We start from the raw sequence: 19,209 nt of genomic DNA, 5'->3' as shown, positions 1-19,209 counted from the left end.
TTAAATTAATTTTGAAAAGCTAAATATATTTTGATTTATTTCATGTAGTCCATTCGTTTGACTTTTTTGTCCACAAAACAAGTTCTCCCATTTTAATTGTTCTCTGAATTGAAAAAGAGAAAGAAGTATAATGCTAATGAATGCCTAATTGCTTATTTGAATGTTGTTAGCTGTTTGTTAGTAGCGTTAATTAATTAAATAAAAAGGGAAAAACGATGAAGAATCTCGAAAGAAAAAAAAAAAAAACAGAAAATTAAGAAAACGTATAAAATAATTATATATATAGGCGTAGGAAAGGAACTTTTATGGGAGACGTTGAACGGCTGAGATCATCTTTCCCTTTCGTTTGATCTCACTTCCATTTCCGCCTCTCCATGTTTGAATACCTCTCTCTCTCTCTCTCTCTCTCTCTCTCGTCTTGATTACTTTCTGGATTTAGTGGATCTGCTTCTGTGAGCCTTACTCTTCGTCTTCTTAAGGTCTTATTTTGATTTTTTTTTTCGAACCAAAAGGATCAAAAATCTACTCTTTCAAGCTTCTCTCAAAACCACACTGCCATTTCGATTCGAAGCTTTTTAGTTTCTGGGAATGTTAAAACTCTTTTGCTGAGTACCTAATTTGTTATTCCGAGTTACGTTGTAAGTTTAAAGTTTTAATTTTTGGTATCAGATTGTTGTGGTAGGCTTATTACGATCCGAAAGGCACCGACTTTGCTTCTCTTGCTAAGATGAAAGCCCCCACCAATCTTCCACAAGATGGTACTCAGAAAGGGAGTCACGGGTATGCTTCTCACTTCTTTTCTTCTGAGGTTTTATTGTTGCAACCTCTTTGTCATGTGTTAAAACACTTTCATTTTCATAGGAGGACATGTGGCCCTGCAAGACGATCCACCAAAGGGCAATGGACTCCCGAAGAGGTGTGTTCCTTTTTGTCTTTCTTTTCTTTGCTTCTTGCGTGCTTCAACTGTTGATGTGCAGTTGGTGGTTTCATTAGCTATCCTTGGTGTGTAACTGTTCTGAAGATTTGTCTCTATGAAATTTTCTGTTTGATTAAATCTGTTTTCCTGGAACAGGACCAAGTCTTGTGCAAGGCTGTTGAGCGTTTTCAAGGAAAGAACTGGAAGAAGATTGGTAAGTTCTGATTCCATTCTTGTCCTAGTTTAGTTTTCCAATTTTTTTAAAGATCATAACAAATTAACAATACTCTATTTTTAGCTGTCTCGTTTATTTGTAGCCTGGTGAAAGCAGTGTGTGATTTTATTTGTTTCACCTTCTCAGCTGAGTGTTTTAAGGATCGCACTGATGTCCAGTGTCTTCATAGATGGCAAAAGGTCTTGAACCCTGATCTTGTGAAAGGGCCGTGGTCAAAAGAGGTGATTTTCTAACTATGTTGAATTGCTTTATATGCTTCACTCGGCTTTGTTCAAGCGTTTCCATTGTCGTACATGTTTAATCTATGTAATTTGTTTCATGACATCTTTTTTTTTTTTCAAAGGAGGATAACACAATAATTGCTCTGGTAGAAAAATATGGGCCAACGAAATGGTCTACTATTTGTCAGCATTTACCTGGGCGCATAGGCAAGCAGTGTAGGGAAAGGTATGCACACTTCTTTTGCCAATGAAGTGACATTTTTTACCACATTTCTTTCTATAAGTTATGCTTGGATATACATAAACAATATTGTGGTTAATGTAGGTGGCATAACCATCTTAACCCTGCCATCAATAAAAATGCATGGACCCAGGAAGAGGAACTTACTCTTATTCGTGCACATCAAATCTATGGGAATAAATGGGCAGATCTAATGAAATTTTTGCCAGGAAGGTAAATATGATATAATTTTTGTAAACTGTGTCCTAAAAATTCTGTGGTCTGTTATGCTTATTCTGGTGATGATTATGGTCTAGCCTTCCTTCTCTGATTATTTTCTTATTTGTTTTTATGTTTCCATAGGTCGGACAACTCAATAAAAAATCACTGGAACAGCTCAGTTAAGAAGAAGTTGGATTCCTACTACGCATCAGGACTTTTAGATCAGTTTCAAAGCTCGCCACTCATTGCCCTTCAGAACAGATCCATCGCTTCATCTTCCTCGTGGACGCCCAGCAGTGGAGATGAAGGTAAATTCACGCCAGGGGCTGATGCGGAAGAATCAGAATGCAGCCAAGCTTCAACTGTTTTCAGTTGTTCACAGACGACCAATGATTTACTAGATGAGGTTAAACCTACAGATGAAGAATTCCACATTCCTGAATTGCCTTCAGGAAAAGAGCAGCAAATCTCAAACTCTCCATCTCATGCAGAATCCTCAAAGAAGTATCAGAATCAAACTGAGGTTAGAACTACCACAGCTACAGAGGATCACTTGCAGGGTGACTGTCCTCAGTTATTGACCCATAACATGCACGGAGAAGGAAGAAATGAAGCATGCCAAGATCTTCAAAATTCAGTCAGATTAAGTGATCAACCTTCGTCGCCGAACTCGGACACAGATATTCATCCACAACCTCAAACTTTGATCACGGACGAGGAGTGCTGTATGGTTCTTTTCCCAAATAACATGAAAGATAGCGATACATCTTTTGGTGAGCAAGGTCAGAACATGGTTGAGCCTCGAAAAGCCAACGGATCTCATGCTGATGAAATTGGAAACATTCCAGCTTTGTCCTGGCATCCTTCAAATTCTGAGGGACGGGCGGGTCAAAGTAGTGTTCCTTTGTTATATTCTGATATGAAGGACTCACTTCTACTTTGCAATGATTATAATGATACTATTCAAGGTTGTCATTTTCTTGGAGCTACTGCATTAGAACGTAAAACTGATACAAATGATGGTTTCATCGACGCTGATGGACTTGTAACTTCCCATGGCATTGATGATAATGATGGTATCCCAGAACAGCAGGATCTATCATATATTCCCAAGGATTCTTTGAAGCTAGTGCCTCTGAATAATTTTTCTTCTCCTGCTAGAGTGAAGAAGATTCGTTTTCCTATTGACGATCAGCCAACTGAAAAAGACAAAGGAACTCTTTGCTATGAACCTCCACGTTTTCCGAGTGCAGATATTCCTTTCTTCAGCTGTGATCTTGCACCATCAAGTAGTGACTTACGGCAAGAGTACAGTCCCTTTGGTATCCGCCAGTTGATGATTTCTTCGATGAGTTGTACAACTCCGTTAAGGTCATGGGATTCACCGTGTCATGATAAGACCCCTGATGTCATGCTTAAAGATGCTGGCAAAAGTTTCAGTGGTGCACCATCCATCTTAAAGAAGCGGCATAGGGACTTTCTGGCACCTGTGCTTGATAGGAGAAAAGGGAAAATGGTTAAAAGTGCTGAGGCTTCCTCCTTGGCTAAAGACTTTTCACGCCTAGATGTTATGCTTGATGATGGAGATGACAATAAAGGTGCCTCCTCTTCTGAAGCCAAAGAGGACCCAAAGGAGACCTTGGAGTCAGGAGTAGTGACTTCAGCCAAAATTGTAAGTCCGTATTTTTACTCTACATACTTTTAACGTGCACTGTTTGATATACATTGTCTGCTAGTGAACTTCTCGTTGCCTTAACACATCAATCTAGTTTATTGAAATCTCTTCTTGTTGTAATGTTCAAGCACATTGCATCTAGTTATTTGACTGTTTTTGTCAAGGCTCTTAGTTTGACCCCTGGTGCTACTTATCCAATAATTTAACCTTAAAGGCTTTAATATCTAAATCTGTTGCTTTCCTCTGCATCAGGACCAAGAAACTCGTAGAAGTTTGGTTTATCATAATGATGTGGAGATGAAACTGAGCGCTCCTGATAAAACTGGATTTAGACCAGATAGCGAAGTGAATACAGTTGCAAAAGATCCATTGAACCAACACGAAAAGTCAGTAGATACTATTCCAACTGGAGAAATCTCATCAGAACTTCCATTCACTACAGACTCTATTCCTTTATCAGCATTCGCGGAGATTAACACCAACACTGCAGAGAGCAGTCTTGATATTATTGAAAACTATAGCATGTAAGTTTTACCTTTCCTCTCTATGGGTTTTGATACCTGATTTTTCTGTTGATTCATACATTTGCTGGAAAGTATTATTCTAAGTTGTCTTGGTTCCACTCGTTTTACAGATTTGATGGAACTCCGTTTAAAAAACTCCTTGATACCCCATCACCATGGAAATCCCCTTTACTCTTTGGTTCGTTCTCACAAAGCCCAAACCTGCCTCCGGAAATTACATTTGAGGTAATGTGAGATGGAATACTAACTATGAATGAAACTAGTTTCTGGACATTCTGCTTCTTGCCTTTGACTGAAGCGCTAGCTGATGATCAAATGTTCGTTGTTGTTTCTCTTATATTCTCAGGATATTGGGTGTTTTATGAGTCCTGGAGAGAGAAGTTATGATGCCATAGGACTGATGAAGCACTTGAGTGAACACACAGCTACGGCATATGCAGATGCTTTGGAAGTCTTGGGTAATGACACACCTGAAACAATACTCAAGAAGAGACAGATGAACAGATCTATTCAAGGGAAAGAAAATCAGCTCTGGCCTCACGATCAACTGGAAAACCGATCCCAGGTAGCTTTCAACCCTCTTCTTCTGTTCTTAGTCTTGTTTAATGTTGAAAATTGAATCTTGAACTGGTAGAGATATAAGGAATAGCAGTTTGAGTTTATCAGTTGACTTGGTCTAAACCAACTCTGGATGGAAATGTAGGTGGAGTGTCGCGCCTTGGACTTCAGTGATTGCGTGACACCGGGGAAAGCAAAGGTATCCTCGTCTTCTCCACGCGGCTACACGAGCCCATCATCTTACCTTCTAAAGAGTTGCAGATAGAAAAGGCTGCTTTTGTTCATAGAGCTCTGAAGGGAACATTCTCGCCTTCAATATTTTTTTGGCCATAATATATGTACGTCTTCTTGATTTTTTTGGCCATACCATATATGAACATTCTCTTGATTTCTTTTTGTAACATTGTTGATTTTTCAACTCTGGACATGATTACAATTTGATTAAATAGTGAAAATATACTTTTTCTCAAGAAATTATCTTTTAAATTTCCATGAATGAGTTTCAAAACACAAATAAGCTGGCCTAGTCTCCTGAAATAGCTGATGTAAACACGATCAAAAGCGACCAACAACTGGTCAATGACAGAACCAAAGCCCCTTCTTGACGATGTAATAATATCTACAACTAAGACATTGCTAACCGCTCTGATTTTATCTTCCGATATGATCCGTCCATAAACATGAGATAAACCGAGGCAACAATTTGGTGAGCACACTCTGAAGCAACCCATCTTTGGAGGTCTAAGAAAGTGTCATACTTCATATTCTTCTAATCAATATTCAAGATCTTTGCCTGCTAGAGAGAGTATGAGCTGTTACATTGGGAACTTCGTTGTAAAACTCGGGTTCGTCTTCTTCTTCATCAGATGATAACAAAGATGGACCCATCCATGCTTTAAACCCCTCGTTCACTCGTCTTTCAACCTCTGGCGTGAATACCAAAGGATTGGCTTCAAGCATCTCCAAGCCCTGATGATTTCTGTTACTAAACTCTCCTTCGTCTATAGTTAAAGCGGCTCTTCTTCTAAGGGAGAAAGCAGTTCCAGCATACAAGATTACCAAACCCCATGAAGATATCTCGTAGCACCAAAACAATGGCATAGAACAGCTGCTTCCTAGTGTCAGGAGGGTTGAGCCGAGAAATATAGCGAGGAGACAATAGATGATAGCAAACACAACATTCAGAATTGACAGGCAACGAACCCCACCTGTGAATTTATTAGACAGGATAAAGAAGATCAATAACCTATTTGAACTCTGAGCTAAGCTCTGAAGGCAAGGTTCTCAAAGGTGGAAACATCATAACTGATAGTAGATGAAACAGGATTGATTATATATATACACATAAAGTTTACCAGACAATGGTATTGAAAAGGAATGAATCTATTACACGAATGAATGAAACATATATTGAAAGGCTGTACACATCTTAAGAGAGAGATAGAGAAGAGAGCTTACCTCTTCTTGAAGCACAGTAGTTATTTTCAACGACTTTTAGAAACCAGTGACGGTGAGGAACGGAATAAGCCACAAATATTCCTGCAGTACAACAACAAAAATAACGAGAAAATAAGAAGACATACCACACATTTATGAAAAGATCAACAAAAGACAACACAAAGGAGAGATGGTAGAGAGGTTAGACAGTTAGAGTTACTTGTTGAATGAACAGATATAATAGATGCGACTAGAATTTCAAATTTATTTGGCAACATGTGTTCTAGTGGTCAGCAAAGCTGGCTCACTTTGATAAAACTCTTATCATTCAACTGAAAAGCAAGAACCCTCAAAAAACTCAGAGAGTTAGAACTAAGAAGGGCTTCCATGTGAAAAAATCAAGCATAGCCAAGCACTTGTCTTAGCTTCCGTAAACCGGATTTACCAAAGTAATGTATACCAACTTTCCTAAAGGCTTTACCCACTAAACCCCAACAAAACTAAGCCAACAACACATGTCTTCATAATTCAAAACCGAACAACAAGCATTCAGGTTTTGAGGACACATCAACCAACCCTCTACAACACTGTTTCACCAAGCCATTTGCTAAAAACGTCAAGAGATATCTCCCATAAGCATTGCACATGATCGAATAAAACCAATGCGAAAGCAATCTCAGACTCTTGAGATACAAAACAAAAAGACGCTCACCTGCAACAAGATAAACAGACGACACAAGGAAGACCACCGTCGACGGAACGAAAACAACCATCCAGTAAAAATCCACAGTCTCCTGATCCGTCAAGTAAAAAGCGCCAGGAAACAGATCGGAGTCACGAGCCTTGCCATACACAGGCAAAGGCTGAACCTTTACGTCGCTGCAGAAGGGCCTCCTCAGGACATTCGAAGGGAACACGATTCTCAAGCTGACGACGGTGCAAGTGAAGATGACGAAGCAAAGGAAAGCCACGATCGAGGTTAGCACAGGCCTCTGGAGCTTAATCCAGGCTCTTTCTTCCTCCCTGAGGCTCTCGTACTCCTGCTTCGGCATAAACGCTTGACGCAACGCGTCTCCGATGATCGCCATTGAAGAATTTGAAAATAGCCCTAAGAGAGAGAAGCTAATACAAAAAAAAAAACCTTTACCCAAAGATAGGATATTTTTTTTTTAATTTGAATTTGGTGAAGAACCCTAGCTAGATCTTAAGGTTTTGAAAGAAGGAAGAATGGGGAGGAAGGGAGCACGAGGTTTGAGAAATGAGGAAGAGGAAGAAAGAGACGGTGGTGGTGATTCAGGAACAAACAAATAGCGCGTGTAAAGCGATACGGCAACTGCCGGCGGGTGTGGAAATTATTTACATATAGACCCCTAATCTTTTAGTTAATGATCCAATTGCCCTTAAGATATGTAAAGGCTAGAAATATCGAGATCACACAGAACTAGATGGACACGTGGCGAACATTTAGAGGACCTTCCCCCATAAGATTACTCTTACGTGTTTTGTCCTCAATTTTACAGGTACTTATATTATATAAACAAATATATATTATCTTTACACTGTTATAATTTTTGAATAATAATTAGATATTTAAATTTTTAATTTTTAATTTTTAATTTCAAATTTGGATGCTCAAAAATTATTTTTAAAAGATATGTGAGATTTAAAATAGTTCAAAAACATAAACCTTAGTCATTAAAAAAACATTTTCTTACTGAAAATAATATTATAATTACTTCAGATAATTGGTTGTAAAATTACTTTATATTTTAGTTTAACACATGAAAAAACCAAAAAATACTATAGCCCTCAAGAGAGAGAAAAAAAGTGAGTATGTTTTTTTTTGTGTAACTCCAATATGACCAATACAATGATCGGATGCTTTTATTATGAAAGATCTTTTATAAACGGTTTTGTGTGGACTTTAAAAACATAAAAGTTATAATAATTTCTTACCTACAAATATAATTCTTTTATATAATAATATATAACTATTAAATTTATTTCTATAAAAAATGCTAAAGTATTTTATTTAATTATATATAACTAATTGATAAAAATAAAGAAATTGATAAAACATATATATTTTTTCTCTAATTCTACAATTAGTTACCATAAATCATTATTTGTAATATTATTTATGTTATTTGGTAATTTGTATTAATTAGTTCTAGAGTTACCTTTAATTTTTAGATCTGATTAAAATAATAATTAATAAGTGTTAACAACCAATCAAGTTATAACTATTTTTTTAAAAAAAATTAACCTATTAAAGACACATAATCAAAAGTCAATTAAGTGGCTTCTCAATTAATATATAGTAGGATTTATCTCTTTAAAACTAAGGTTAAATTTGGCTAAGGTAAACATAAAAACATGTATTAGAAAAATGGTAGTTTAAGCAATTTTCTCATAATTTGTTCCAAATCACACTTTTTGATAGAGTAACCGATAGAATACGAACGATTGTTTAGTCTGAGAATTCCCAAAAGTACCTATGAACTTGAATCCGTTGAGTTCAACCAATGAACTATCCGTAATCAAGAATTTAAAGCAAAAGCTCTGTTTTTTATAAATCAATAATAATGCGTCTCTTTAAAACACCTAGAGATCACTATATATAGCTGAAGGAAAAGTCCTAAGCTCTTAGGGATTATGACCTAACATTATATCCTTAAGTCTTATTTCTAATCTCCTAAAATAATGGAAAGCTAACATTTATCTTAAGTTTAAACGATAAAGGAAAATAACACCAACACCAAAAAGGAAAGGACGATCCATGCTGCATCAGGTCGCCCGGGGTAGAGAAAGATCCGACCTCGGATCTTCGGTATCATCCTGTGCCACGAACGGAATGAGATGTTTGATGTTGAACACATCCGAAAATCGAGCTTCTGGTGGTAATAACAGTCGATATGCATTGGCGTTAATCTTCTCAATAACCTCCAAGAGACCTATTTTTCTAGACTTCAATTTATTGTACTCTCCCGGTGCAAAACGTTCACGCGTTAGAAATGCCCATACGCGATCGCCAACCTTGAACTGTAGATCCCGTTTATGACGATCAGCACTTGCTTTGTATTTAGCGGATGCGAGCTGTAAATTGTCATGAACTTGTGCATGTATAGCCGAGACGTTGGCCACAAAATCCATAGCCTGACCATGATCCCTAGACGTGTCTGGAGCCACACCAAGGTCCAACGGACCACGCGGAACAATGCCAGATACGATCCGGAAAGGGCTGAAGCGAGTACTCTTGTTGACTGCATGATTATGAGCGAACTCCACTTGACAAAGCACAGAATCCCAAGACTTTATGTTACCCACGACCAAACAACGAAGCATGTCACCAAGTGTCCTGTTAGTTACTTCAGTTTGACCATCGTTTGTGGATGATATGCAGAGCTCATGTCAAGACTTGTACGCAATAGACGCCACAGGGATCGCCAAAAATGGCTGAGAAAACGGGAGTCCCTGTCCGACACAATGGATAACGGCAAGCCATGAAGGCGATAAACCTCGCGGAAGAAAAGTGTTGCAACTTGTACCGCATCTGTTGTCTTTTTGCAGGGTATAAAGTGAGCCATCTTAGAGAAGCGGTCAACGACCACAAAGATGGAATCATGACCACGCTGAGTGCGAGGAAGACCCAAGACAAAATCCATACTAACGTCAGTCCATGGCTGAGTTGGAATGGGAAGCGGAAGATACAAGCCAGCGTTAGACGCATGCCCTTTTGATTGTTGACAAATAACACACCTTGCCACGAAGCGATACACATCTCTGCGCAAAGAGGGCCAGAAATAAGCGTCCATTACCAACTGTAGTGTACGATCCCGACCTACATGACCTTCTTCGTGAAGCTCCTTTATAATCTTCATACGTAAGCTGCTTTCTGGGATACATAACCGAGTGCCTCGAAAAAGGAAGTTATCGTGAAGGACGAACTCGGAATCAACACCATCACACAAAGAAGAACATATCGATCCAAAATAAGGATCGGTTGGATAGAGGTCCGGTAAGGCAGCGAAACCCGAAACAGAAACCTGCAAAGTAGCCACCAAGGAATGTCTTCGGCTTAAGGCGTCTGCCACTTTATTGGTTTTACCCGACATGTGTTTTATCACGAAAGTAAACTGCTGCAGAAACGCTGTCCAAGAGGCGTGGCGAGAGGAGATCTTGTCTTGACTGCCCAGGTGTTTTAAGGCATCATGGTCAGTGTAGAGGATGAACTCCTGATGGAACAGATAATGCCTCCAATGCTTAATAGCCTGCACAATAGCATAAAATTCGACGTCGTATGTACTGTAACGAGCACGCGATCCAGCTATCTTCTCGCTAAAGAATGCTATAGGACGTCCCAATTGACTTAGAACAGCACCAATCCCGAGTTTACAAGCATCGCAATGGAGCTCAAAAACCTGAGTAAAATCCGGCAATGCTAATATCTGAGCTGATACCAGGCGCTGCTTAAGATCCTCGAATGCGGAATTTGCCTCGTCAGTCCAAAGAAACGACGAACCTTTCATGCAGTCTGTTAGTGGTGCTGCAATATTGCTGAAATGATGCACGAATCTTCTGTAAAAAGACGCCAGGCCGTGAAAACTCTGTATGTCGCTGATAGACTGTGGTGTTGGCCACGACTTGATGGCCTCCACTTTGCTTGGGTCAACTTGTAGTCCCTTATCGGAAACTATGTAACCCAAAAAGAGCACGTGACGGACTCCAAAGATACACTTGTGGCGAGCTGCAAAGAGTTTCTCACGTCGAAGGACCTCTAACACGCTTTTTAAATGGGACAGATGGCTCGTCAAATCATTGCTGAAGATCAAGATGTCGTCAAAGTAGACAACAACATATTTTCCAATGAACGGTCGAAGGGCTTGATTCATCACTCTCATGAACGTACTAGGTGCATTTGAGAGGCCAAATGGCATGACTGTCCATTCAAAAAGGCCTTCTCGCGTTTTAAAAGCCGTCTTCCATTCATCTCCGGGACGGATACGGATTTGATGATAACCACTCTTCAGGTCAAGTTTAGTAAATATGGTTGCTTTACCGATTTGATCAAGGAGATCATCAAGGCGTGGAATAGGGAATCTATACCGAACCGTTATTTTGTTGATTGTACGGCTATCAACACACATTCGCCAAGTTCCATCTTTCTTAGGAATGAGTAAAGCGGGAACAGCAGTAGGGCTTAGACTCTCACGCACGTGGCCCTTCTGAAGGAGCTCTTCTACTTGACGACGCAGCTCGTCATGTTCTTGAGGGCTCATTCGGTAATGTGGTCTGTTAGGAAGAACTGCATTAGGAACCAAGTCTATATGATGCTGAATATCCCTCAATGGTGGTAAATCGCTAGGAAGTTCGTTTGGAAAGACATCACCAAAGTCTTGGAGCAAAGGAATAAATGTTGGGGAAGGTTCAGTCTCGGTTGTTGTTGTGGCTGGAGACGCGATAAGAGCCCACAGAACATCAGCATCGAGAATAAGCTTTTCAAATTCGCCTTTGGGAAGTGTTAGGAGTGATTTCGCTGATGATGTATTGCCTTTGGTATTAGTACCCTCAGATCGAGCGCTTGGTTCAGGTTGCTCCTTGGAAGGAACTAGTGTGACCGTACGATTGTCAAACACAAAGCTATAAGTGTTTGCTTTTCCACGATGTATCGCATCTCGATCAAACTGCCAAGGTCGTCCTAGAAGCAAGTGGCAAGCGTCCATAGGTATAACATCACAAGTAACCGAATCCTTGTAGTTTCCAATGGAGAAGGAGACAAGCACTTGTTTTGACACGGTGATTTCGGTGCTATTGTTGAGCCATGCCAACGGATAAGGAGATGGGTGAGGTATCACGGCAAGACCAAGTTTCTGAGTTGCTTCAAACGACATAACGAGTACAACTGCCAGAGTCTATAATTAGTTTGCAGACCCGTCCGTTGATGGTACACGTCGAACGAAACAAGTTGGTGCGAAGCCAAGATTCTGGTGATGCCTTAGGTATGAGACAGTTCCTGCGGAGGACAAGGTTAAGACCTGTATCACCTTGAATAATATCAGGATTCCCATCGTCAATAGCATCATAGTCATAATATCGGGGCTCGGCACCCTTTGTTTCTTGAAGAATCAACCCACGCTTTGCTTTGTTAGGACACGCTGTCTGTATGTGGCCGCGTTCGCCACATGTGAAACAACGCAGAGCGTTGGGACGAGCTGGTCTTGAAGAAGCAATAGGTTCGGTGTTGAGGCCTGATTTGGCAACTTCTGACCGTTGTGTTGTACTGTCCGTACCAGGTGTGGTACTCTCACCAGCAGCTGGAGTTTGAAGGCGGGATCGTGAAGACGATGACCAAGACGACCGCTGCTGTAACTCCATAGAGATTGAGCGTTGATAAGCCTCAGATACTGACGTCGGATTGAATTGTGCCAAAGCAACCTGTAGCTGAGAGCGTAATCCACCGATGAACCGTGAGATTAGTTGCTTCTCGGTTTCGCCTGCGGTCATTCGGGCTGTCATGTAGAAAAACTTGGTTGCGTATTCCTCAACAGTACGTGAACCCTGCCTTAGGTTTTGCAATTTGTTGTATAAAGTACGCTCATAATTGTATGGTAGGAAGGCGCGACGCATGTGTTTTGTCAAGCGATCCCATGAATTGATTCGAGGTTTATTAGTTTGGCGACGTGACTCCTTGAGTTGTTGCCACCAAGCCATAGCCCTTCCTTTGAAACGAGTTGCCACAAGAGGAACTCGCATATCCTCAGGAACTTGTCGAAACTCGAGAATCTCCTCCGCCGTATTTAACCAGTCGATGAAATCTTCCGGGTTTAGTGTCCCGAGGAACTCTGGAATATCGGAGCGAAAACTTGTTTCCCACCGAGGTTGATTATAAACTCTTTGGTCTTGTTCGTTGCGACGAAAAGGATTTGCTTGCTGATCACGACGTTATTGATGTTGGTCGTGGTCTTGGTTAGCAAAAACGTTCTCGACGATCTCGTCATCATCTGATGTGTTGAGTTGAGCATCACGACGGCGAGGCGGTGGAACATGTTGATCTCCCGGAGCTTCGCGTTGAGCACGCTGATCCTGGAGAGCGGTGGTAAGAGCGTTTTGGACTGCTGTCTGCAACGCCTCCTGAAGGTTTGTGGTTAAAGTTTCGAACATAAGGCGTACTTCCTCCTGCTGTTCGTCCGTCATAGTCTTGCGTGGTGCCATGATCGATTTGTTTGATTGAGAAATCAAACGCCTGGAATCTGATACCAACTGATAGAGTAACCGATAGAATAGGAACGATTGTTTAGTCTGAGAATTCCCAAAAGTACCTATGAACTTGAATCCGTTGAGTTCAACCAATGAACTATCCGCAATCAAGAATTTAAAGCAAAAGCTCTGTTTTTTATAAATCAATAATAATGCGTCTCTTTACAACACCTAGAGATCACTATATATAGCTGAAGGAAAAGTCCTAAGTCCTTAGGGATTATGACCTAACATTATATCCTTAAGTCTTATTTCTAATCTCCTAAAATAATGGAAAGCTAACATTTATCTTAAGTTTAAACGATAAAGGAAAATAACACCAACACCAAAAAGGAAAGGACGATCCATGCTGCATCACTTTTTCACTCATTTTTTTTTAATTTAGTGTTTAACATAAAACTCAAATGGGTTAAGCAAACAATTTTTAAATAACCAAATGTTGTTATTTTAGGAATATATACTTAATATTAATGTGAGATCCAATGTTATATGAAATAAAATGTTTTTTATTTGTATAAATTTTGTTTAAATTTTATTATCGTACATTTTAAAAGTTTATTATAGCGAAAAAAATACATCTCATTAATTTTTTAATATTTTTTTCTTACTTTCAATTTACATTATACTCTCTCATTTTCAAAATAGATGATGTTTTAGAGAGTTTTTGATGTTTCAAAATAGATGATGTTTTCATATTTCAATGTACCTTTTAACTTTATTAAAAAATGTGTAAACAATCATATTTTGTAGTATGTTTTGTGATTGGTTGAATAATTTTTAATTTATATTTTAATGATACTTTTAGATAAAAAAAACAAGTTTCTTAATATTTGTGTCATAATCTAAAACTTCATCTATTTTGAAACAGATGGAGTATTTTCTATCTTTGACTTTAACAATTGTAGAGATAGTAATTTTTATTGAACTTCTTTACTAAATTTATCTTAATATTTTAAAAATACAAAAAACTAATTAGTTCACATTTATAGTAACATAAAAAGTAAATGTATCTCGACAAATAAATAAAAATTAAATACATAAGAATATAAAAATACCAAGAACACAACAAATATATTCATATGTTTACTAATATAAACATAATAAAAACTATTTTTATAATTGTTTCTATAGTATCATATGTATTTATATGTATCTTATCAATTTATATAATGTAATCTAAATATTTAATTATTTTTAGAAACAAATTATGTTAGTTCATCTATATCTAAGATGTTTAATTATATGTTTAGAAACATAGATTAGATTAGGTAATTCTATGAATAATTTCTTTTTAAAAAAATTAATTAAAATAAATGAAAAATGAAAAACATCAACCAATTAAAATTATATTGGAAAGTTCTTCTGTGAGCATAAATCAGTGACTTCTCGGGTTAACATAGAGAAGATTCGTTTTTTCGGGTTGCTAATTCGTGAAAATGGTCCGATCATCATATGAAGAACAGAAATATATTTAAAAAAAGTAAATAATAACAATTCTACTAGAAAGGAGGGAAGAGGAAAGAGAGGCGTGAATTCCTGAGCGAAAGATTCTTCGCCGGCGTGATCTTTTAACGGCTTGCTTTCTTCTCCCGTCAAAGCTTCTGGAAAATTCCTCTCTCTCTTCTCTGTCTGAGGTTTTTGTTTTATCTGGGGGGGGGGGGGGGGGGGGGGTCAAAAGCGAAGATGGTTAACGCTATGGTGGAGAGAGCGACGAGCGAGATGCTGATCGGACCTGATTGGGCTATGAACCTCGAGATCTGTGACATGCTCAATAGCGATCCTGTGTATGTTGTTTGTTTGCCTCTCTGCTCCCTCCAATTTTGTCTTTTTTTTTCTCTCTCTCTAAAGTTGTCAACTAGTCTCCTGACAAATATTGAAACTTTCTATACTGATTTGAATCTGTGTGAGTGTTTTGTTGGTTCAGTAAGAAACTTAACAGTAAACTTACTTTTGACTAAGCTTCAAGAAAAACAGATTCTTTCTTTTTACTATGCATTAAGGGTGTTTGTTGTTCTGAAATTTTAACTCGGACTTGGTTAGTATTTGTTCTGTAAAGTCAACGTTTTGAGGAGGAAGTCTTTCTTGTATTCGTTTTATTATAAAATCTGGCAAGTTGTTCCCTTTATATGCCTTGTGATTGGAACAAGCAGATTTCAGCCGGGTTACATAAATGGTTTTTACTTATCAGATCAGACGGATCCTACATGATGTCTGAAACTGGTTTTGCTGTTTTGCAGGCAAGCAAAAGATGTTGTGAAAGGCGTTAAGAAACGGATTGGTAGCAGGAATCCTAAAACTCAACTTCTTGCCTTAACAGTGAGTGAGCTCCCGAGATAACTGTCTCCTTTTTCTTTTTTTGTTTTCCGATGAAATAACCATTTTTGCTTTATCAACTCTGCATTTAGATAGCTTGTTTGTTTTAGTTACACATATAGCCTCATTCTAAAGGTCTAAAAGATCCATGATCAGTCGTCTCTTAATCAGCGCGAGTTTGACATGAGCAGAGCTTACTTGTTCATTGATAGATGTCCTTTAGAAAGCATATCAAACCTCACCAGGACTGATTTTGCGGCTTACAAGTTGTCTAACATGCTGAAATATTATGTTCCCCTCATTTTATCTCTCTGTTTGTTTTGAAATGATAGTGCATATTCACTCATCGTGCATTTGTTATGTTTTAGCTGCTTGAGACGATAGTGAAGAACTGTGGTGACATGGTTCATATGCATGTCGCTGAGAAGGGTGTTATTCATGAGATGGTTCGGATAGCTAAGAAAAAGGTAAAGAGGTTCTTCAAAATTGGTCTTCTCGGAAAAAGTCAACTATATATATATCTCTCTCTCTCTCTAATTCAAGGTGGTATCTACTGATGCATATAGCCGGACTTCCATGTCAAAGAGAAGATCCTGGTCCTTATTGATACATGGCAAGAGGCCTTTGGTGGCCCCAGGGCAAGATATCCACAATACTATGCAGGATACCAGGAATTGTTGGTACGGTTTACTGGAATTATTTGATATATTTTTCTGATTCTGGATGCTGAATTCCTTTTACATCCTTTGTGAATCGAAATTTGTCCATTACTCTTTCCTCATCACCATTGCTGACTCCTCTCTCTTTCAGCGTGCTGGAGCTGTTTTCCCTCAGAGATCTGAGAGATCAGCACCTGTGTTCACTCCTCCGCAAACACAGCCTTTGACGTCTTACCCTCCAAATCTTCGTAATGCTGCTGGACCTGCTAATGATTTGCCTGAACCTTCGGCAGAGCCAGATTTTCCGACACTGAGGTAAATATCTTCTATTGCAACTCTGCTGTTTCAAGTTGATGATTTTTTTTAAATAGAAACATATAATAGGAGTATTTTCTTGGGCCAATTTCGACGTCCTTGAGTTACTTGATAAAGTTTGTTAACATATGTTTTGCTACTTTTTGTTCCAAGGAAATGTATTAGCAGAAAACAACCGTACGTGTAAGCCTAGATATAAGGGTAAACCAAAGTTGAGACGTGATTTGAACAAAAAAAAACAACTACAGTTAAATAACTTTTTTTTTTAGTTTTTGTAAAACACATGTGTATTAATGGAGTTTCAATCTTGTCTTGTCTTTGCGCCTGTTTGCTTCTTTGTTTAGGACGTAATTGCATGCCGTTGTTGCTCAGGATATATTCTATTGTTTCTCAATGTTCATTGTATTGTATGTCAAATTCTTTTGTTTTTCAGTTTGTCAGAGATTCAAAATGCAAAAGGTATCATGGATGTGCTTGCGGAAATGCTGAGTGCACTAGAGCCGGGAAACAAGGAGGTAGCATGATTTAGCTGCAGAGAAGTATAAATCCCTGTTTGCAAGTGTTGGCTATAGTGCAAAATATACTAGAATAAGAGCAACATTTTCAGGATTTTTCTTGGACATTGCCATTGTGGACTTTAATATTTTATGCTTTACACGTATCTCAGGATGCTGATCCTTCTCTTTTTGGATTTCTCTAGGACCTTAAACAGGAGGTGATGGTCGATCTGGTGGAGCAGTGTCGTACATACAAACAAAGAGTGGTACATCTAATCAACTCAACTTCGTAAGAGCGATTTCTTCTCCTCTCCAGTTACATATTATTTTCTTTGTAAATCTTCTTTACCTCACCCGTTCTTTTATCCAGGGACGAGTCTCTGTTATGTCAAGGTCTGGCGTTGAACGATGACTTGCAGCGGGTCTTAACCAGTATTGAAGCAATCGCTTCTGGAAAACCTGGAACTTCTGTTCAAATCGAGAAGCCTAAGTCTGAGACAGGAAAATCCGTTGTAGATGTTGATGGTCCTCTTATTGATACTGGGGACAGCAGTAATCACGCGAACGAGTACGTATGACCTTGGTAAAAGCTTTTTGTCCTTAGTAAATAGCTTCTGATTGTAGATGTCCAACAATTTTTGCAGAGCTACATCAAACTCGGGTAACGGGGTTCTAAATCAGTTAGCCCTCCCAGCACCACCTGTAGCTAATGGCTCAGCCAATTCCAAGATAGACCTCCTCAGTGGCGATGATCTTGCCCTTGTTCCTGTTGGACCTCCTCAACCAGCAAGTCCGATTGCATCAGATCAAAATGCACTTGCCCTTATTGATATGTTCTCAGACAATACTAGTAGTCCAAGTATTGCAACTGCACCGACTGGCAGTTCAGCTCCCCAGAGTAGCCCCTTGACTCCTCAATTGCACCAGCAACCTACTAGTCAAGCTGGAGAAGTTGGATTACAGCAATCCAATGGATTTTCTCCTCAAGCGGGTTATTCACAGTTTGAGCAGCAGCCATCATACGGGCAAGGGGCCTCTTCTCCCTGGAATGGTCAACCTGCAAACCAGATGCAACAACCACAACAACCATCTTATGGTAATATATCTTGAGTTTAAGCCACAAACCCTTACTTTTCAGACATAACAACGAGAAAGCATTTCACTCTTTTGGATTCAGGAGAAAGTGTTTGTCATAATCCTTATTGTTCTATTTGTGGTAAATTTGTATGTGAAGGTTCCCAAGACAGTATGGCATTTCCACCTCCCCCATGGGAGGCTCAGCACCAAGACTTCAGTCCCACTGCAGACTCAGGAAGTCCGTTTTCTCCTCAAATGCATCAGACACAAGTTGCCTTCACACATGCTCAACAATATCCTCAAATGCCGCAAACCAGCCAACCAGTTAACAACGGTCCATATCCTCAAATGCCCCAAACAGGTCAACTAGTAAACAACGGTAATCCATATCCTCAAATGCCACAAACCGCTGGCGGTATGTACATGCAACAGCCAATGCCAAACCAAGCTCATCAGGCTCTAGGGCAAGGCTATCCATCACAACAACAACAGCAACAGATGATGATGGCTCAGTATTATGCCCAACAGCAACAGCAACAGGCGTATGGAAACCAGATGGGAGGATACGGATATGGTTATAATCAACAACAGCAGCAAGGGAGCAGCCCGTATCTGGACCAGCAAATGTATGGTTTATCCATGAGAGACCAGACTTCGCATCATGTACCATCATCATCATCATCTACCACCTCTTATCTTCCTCCTATGAAACATAAGAATAAACCAGAGGATAAGCTATTTGGGGATCTCGTTGACATCTCCAAGTTCAAGCCTACTACAAAACCGACTTCCGGAAGAGCTGGTACCATCTGATAAAAAAAGATCGTCGTCCACCTCTCTGTTACCCTCTTGGGAGATACATTCATATATATATATCAATATGTTATCTTCCTCCTTGCTTATAGTTTGCCATTGATTATGACCGTCTATGGATTTGTATATTTCTTGTAGAGATAGAAAACCTTTTGTGGAGAACTCAGCGATTTGCAGTTTGTTTTATTTACTGTTCGTATTTGGATATAGTTTTTCGACATTCAAATTGTATCAAACGTTGCTTCCACTGAATAATATTTACTTGAGCCT

At 39.1% G+C, this 19,209-nt stretch overlaps 3 protein-coding genes across 4 annotated transcripts; 2 read left to right on the top strand and 1 right to left on the bottom strand.

Annotated features, from left to right (window-relative positions):
- Positions 1–295: 295 nt before the first annotated feature.
- Positions 296–5,041, top strand: LOC106436680 (transcription factor MYB3R-1). The gene is made up of 12 exons (XM_013877631.3): positions 296–479; positions 670–780; positions 862–916; positions 1,073–1,130; positions 1,278–1,372; positions 1,495–1,598; positions 1,698–1,826; positions 1,956–3,486; positions 3,742–4,013; positions 4,124–4,238; positions 4,360–4,578; positions 4,717–5,041. Exons 2-12 carry the CDS (start codon positions 728–730, stop codon positions 4,834–4,836), a joined length of 2,751 nt encoding a protein of 916 aa, XP_013733085.2. The 5' UTR covers positions 296–479; positions 670–727; the 3' UTR covers positions 4,837–5,041.
- BNAC03G66930D lies at positions 5,013–7,375 on the bottom strand. Its single transcript, XM_013877633.3, has 3 exons — positions 6,721–7,375; positions 6,030–6,110; positions 5,013–5,779 (listed from the first exon to the last, which is right to left on the bottom strand). The coding sequence occupies exons 1-3, from the start codon at positions 7,094–7,096 to the stop codon at positions 5,352–5,354; spliced, it is 885 nt and encodes a 294-aa protein (XP_013733087.1). The 5' UTR covers positions 7,097–7,375; the 3' UTR covers positions 5,013–5,351.
- A 7,293-nt stretch (positions 7,376–14,668) lies between these two features.
- LOC106436679 (TOM1-like protein 9) lies at positions 14,669–19,209 on the top strand. Of its 2 annotated transcripts, none has more exons than XM_048750425.1 (10): positions 14,669–15,049; positions 15,503–15,581; positions 15,947–16,045; positions 16,145–16,258; positions 16,389–16,552; positions 16,986–17,067; positions 17,253–17,338; positions 17,420–17,617; positions 17,694–18,145; positions 18,284–19,209. In XM_048750425.1, the coding sequence occupies exons 1-10, from the start codon at positions 14,949–14,951 to the stop codon at positions 18,937–18,939; spliced, it is 2,031 nt and encodes a 676-aa protein (XP_048606382.1). In that variant the 5' UTR covers positions 14,669–14,948; the 3' UTR covers positions 18,940–19,209. The 2 variants fall into 2 exon arrangements, with proteins under 2 accessions (XP_048606382.1, XP_013733083.1); XM_013877629.3 differs by having other exon boundaries at positions 15,031–15,049; positions 15,503–15,585.

This window comes from Brassica napus, chromosome C3 (assembly GCF_020379485.1).
Source record: "Brassica napus cultivar Da-Ae chromosome C3, Da-Ae, whole genome shotgun sequence".
NCBI lineage: Eukaryota > Viridiplantae > Streptophyta > Magnoliopsida > Brassicales > Brassicaceae > Brassica > Brassica napus.
Note: the sequence above shows the minus strand (reverse complement) of the source record. Positions and strands in the feature narration are given on the sequence as shown.

Excerpts from the sequence above, each read along its gene's own strand:
- LOC106436679 (XM_048750425.1), top strand. The coding sequence starts at position 14,949 with ATGGTTAACGCTATGGTGGAGAGAGCGACGAGCGAGATGCTGATCGGA. Across the intron at positions 16,553-16,985 it reads CCAGATTTTCCGACACTGAG|TTTGTCAGAGATTCAAAATG; the intron begins GTAAATATCTTC and ends TTTGTTTTTCAG. Across the intron at positions 17,618-17,693 it reads AGCAGTAATCACGCGAACGA|AGCTACATCAAACTCGGGTA; the intron begins GTACGTATGACC and ends CAATTTTTGCAG.
- LOC106436680 (XM_013877631.3), top strand. The coding sequence starts at position 728 with ATGAAAGCCCCCACCAATCTTCCACAAGATGGTACTCAGAAAGGGAGT. Across the intron at positions 1,131-1,277 it reads AAAGAACTGGAAGAAGATTG|CTGAGTGTTTTAAGGATCGC; the intron begins GTAAGTTCTGAT and ends TCACCTTCTCAG. Across the intron at positions 4,239-4,359 it reads CTCCGGAAATTACATTTGAG|GATATTGGGTGTTTTATGAG; the intron begins GTAATGTGAGAT and ends TTATATTCTCAG.
- BNAC03G66930D (XM_013877633.3), bottom strand. The coding sequence starts at position 7,096 with ATGGCGATCATCGGAGACGCGTTGCGTCAAGCGTTTATGCCGAAGCAG. Across the intron at positions 6,111-6,720 it reads GTCTGTTTATCTTGTTGCAG|GAATATTTGTGGCTTATTCC; the intron begins GTGAGCGTCTTT and ends GTTGTACTGCAG. Across the intron at positions 5,780-6,029 it reads CTACTGTGCTTCAAGAAGAG|GTGGGGTTCGTTGCCTGTCA; the intron begins GTAAGCTCTCTT and ends ATAAATTCACAG.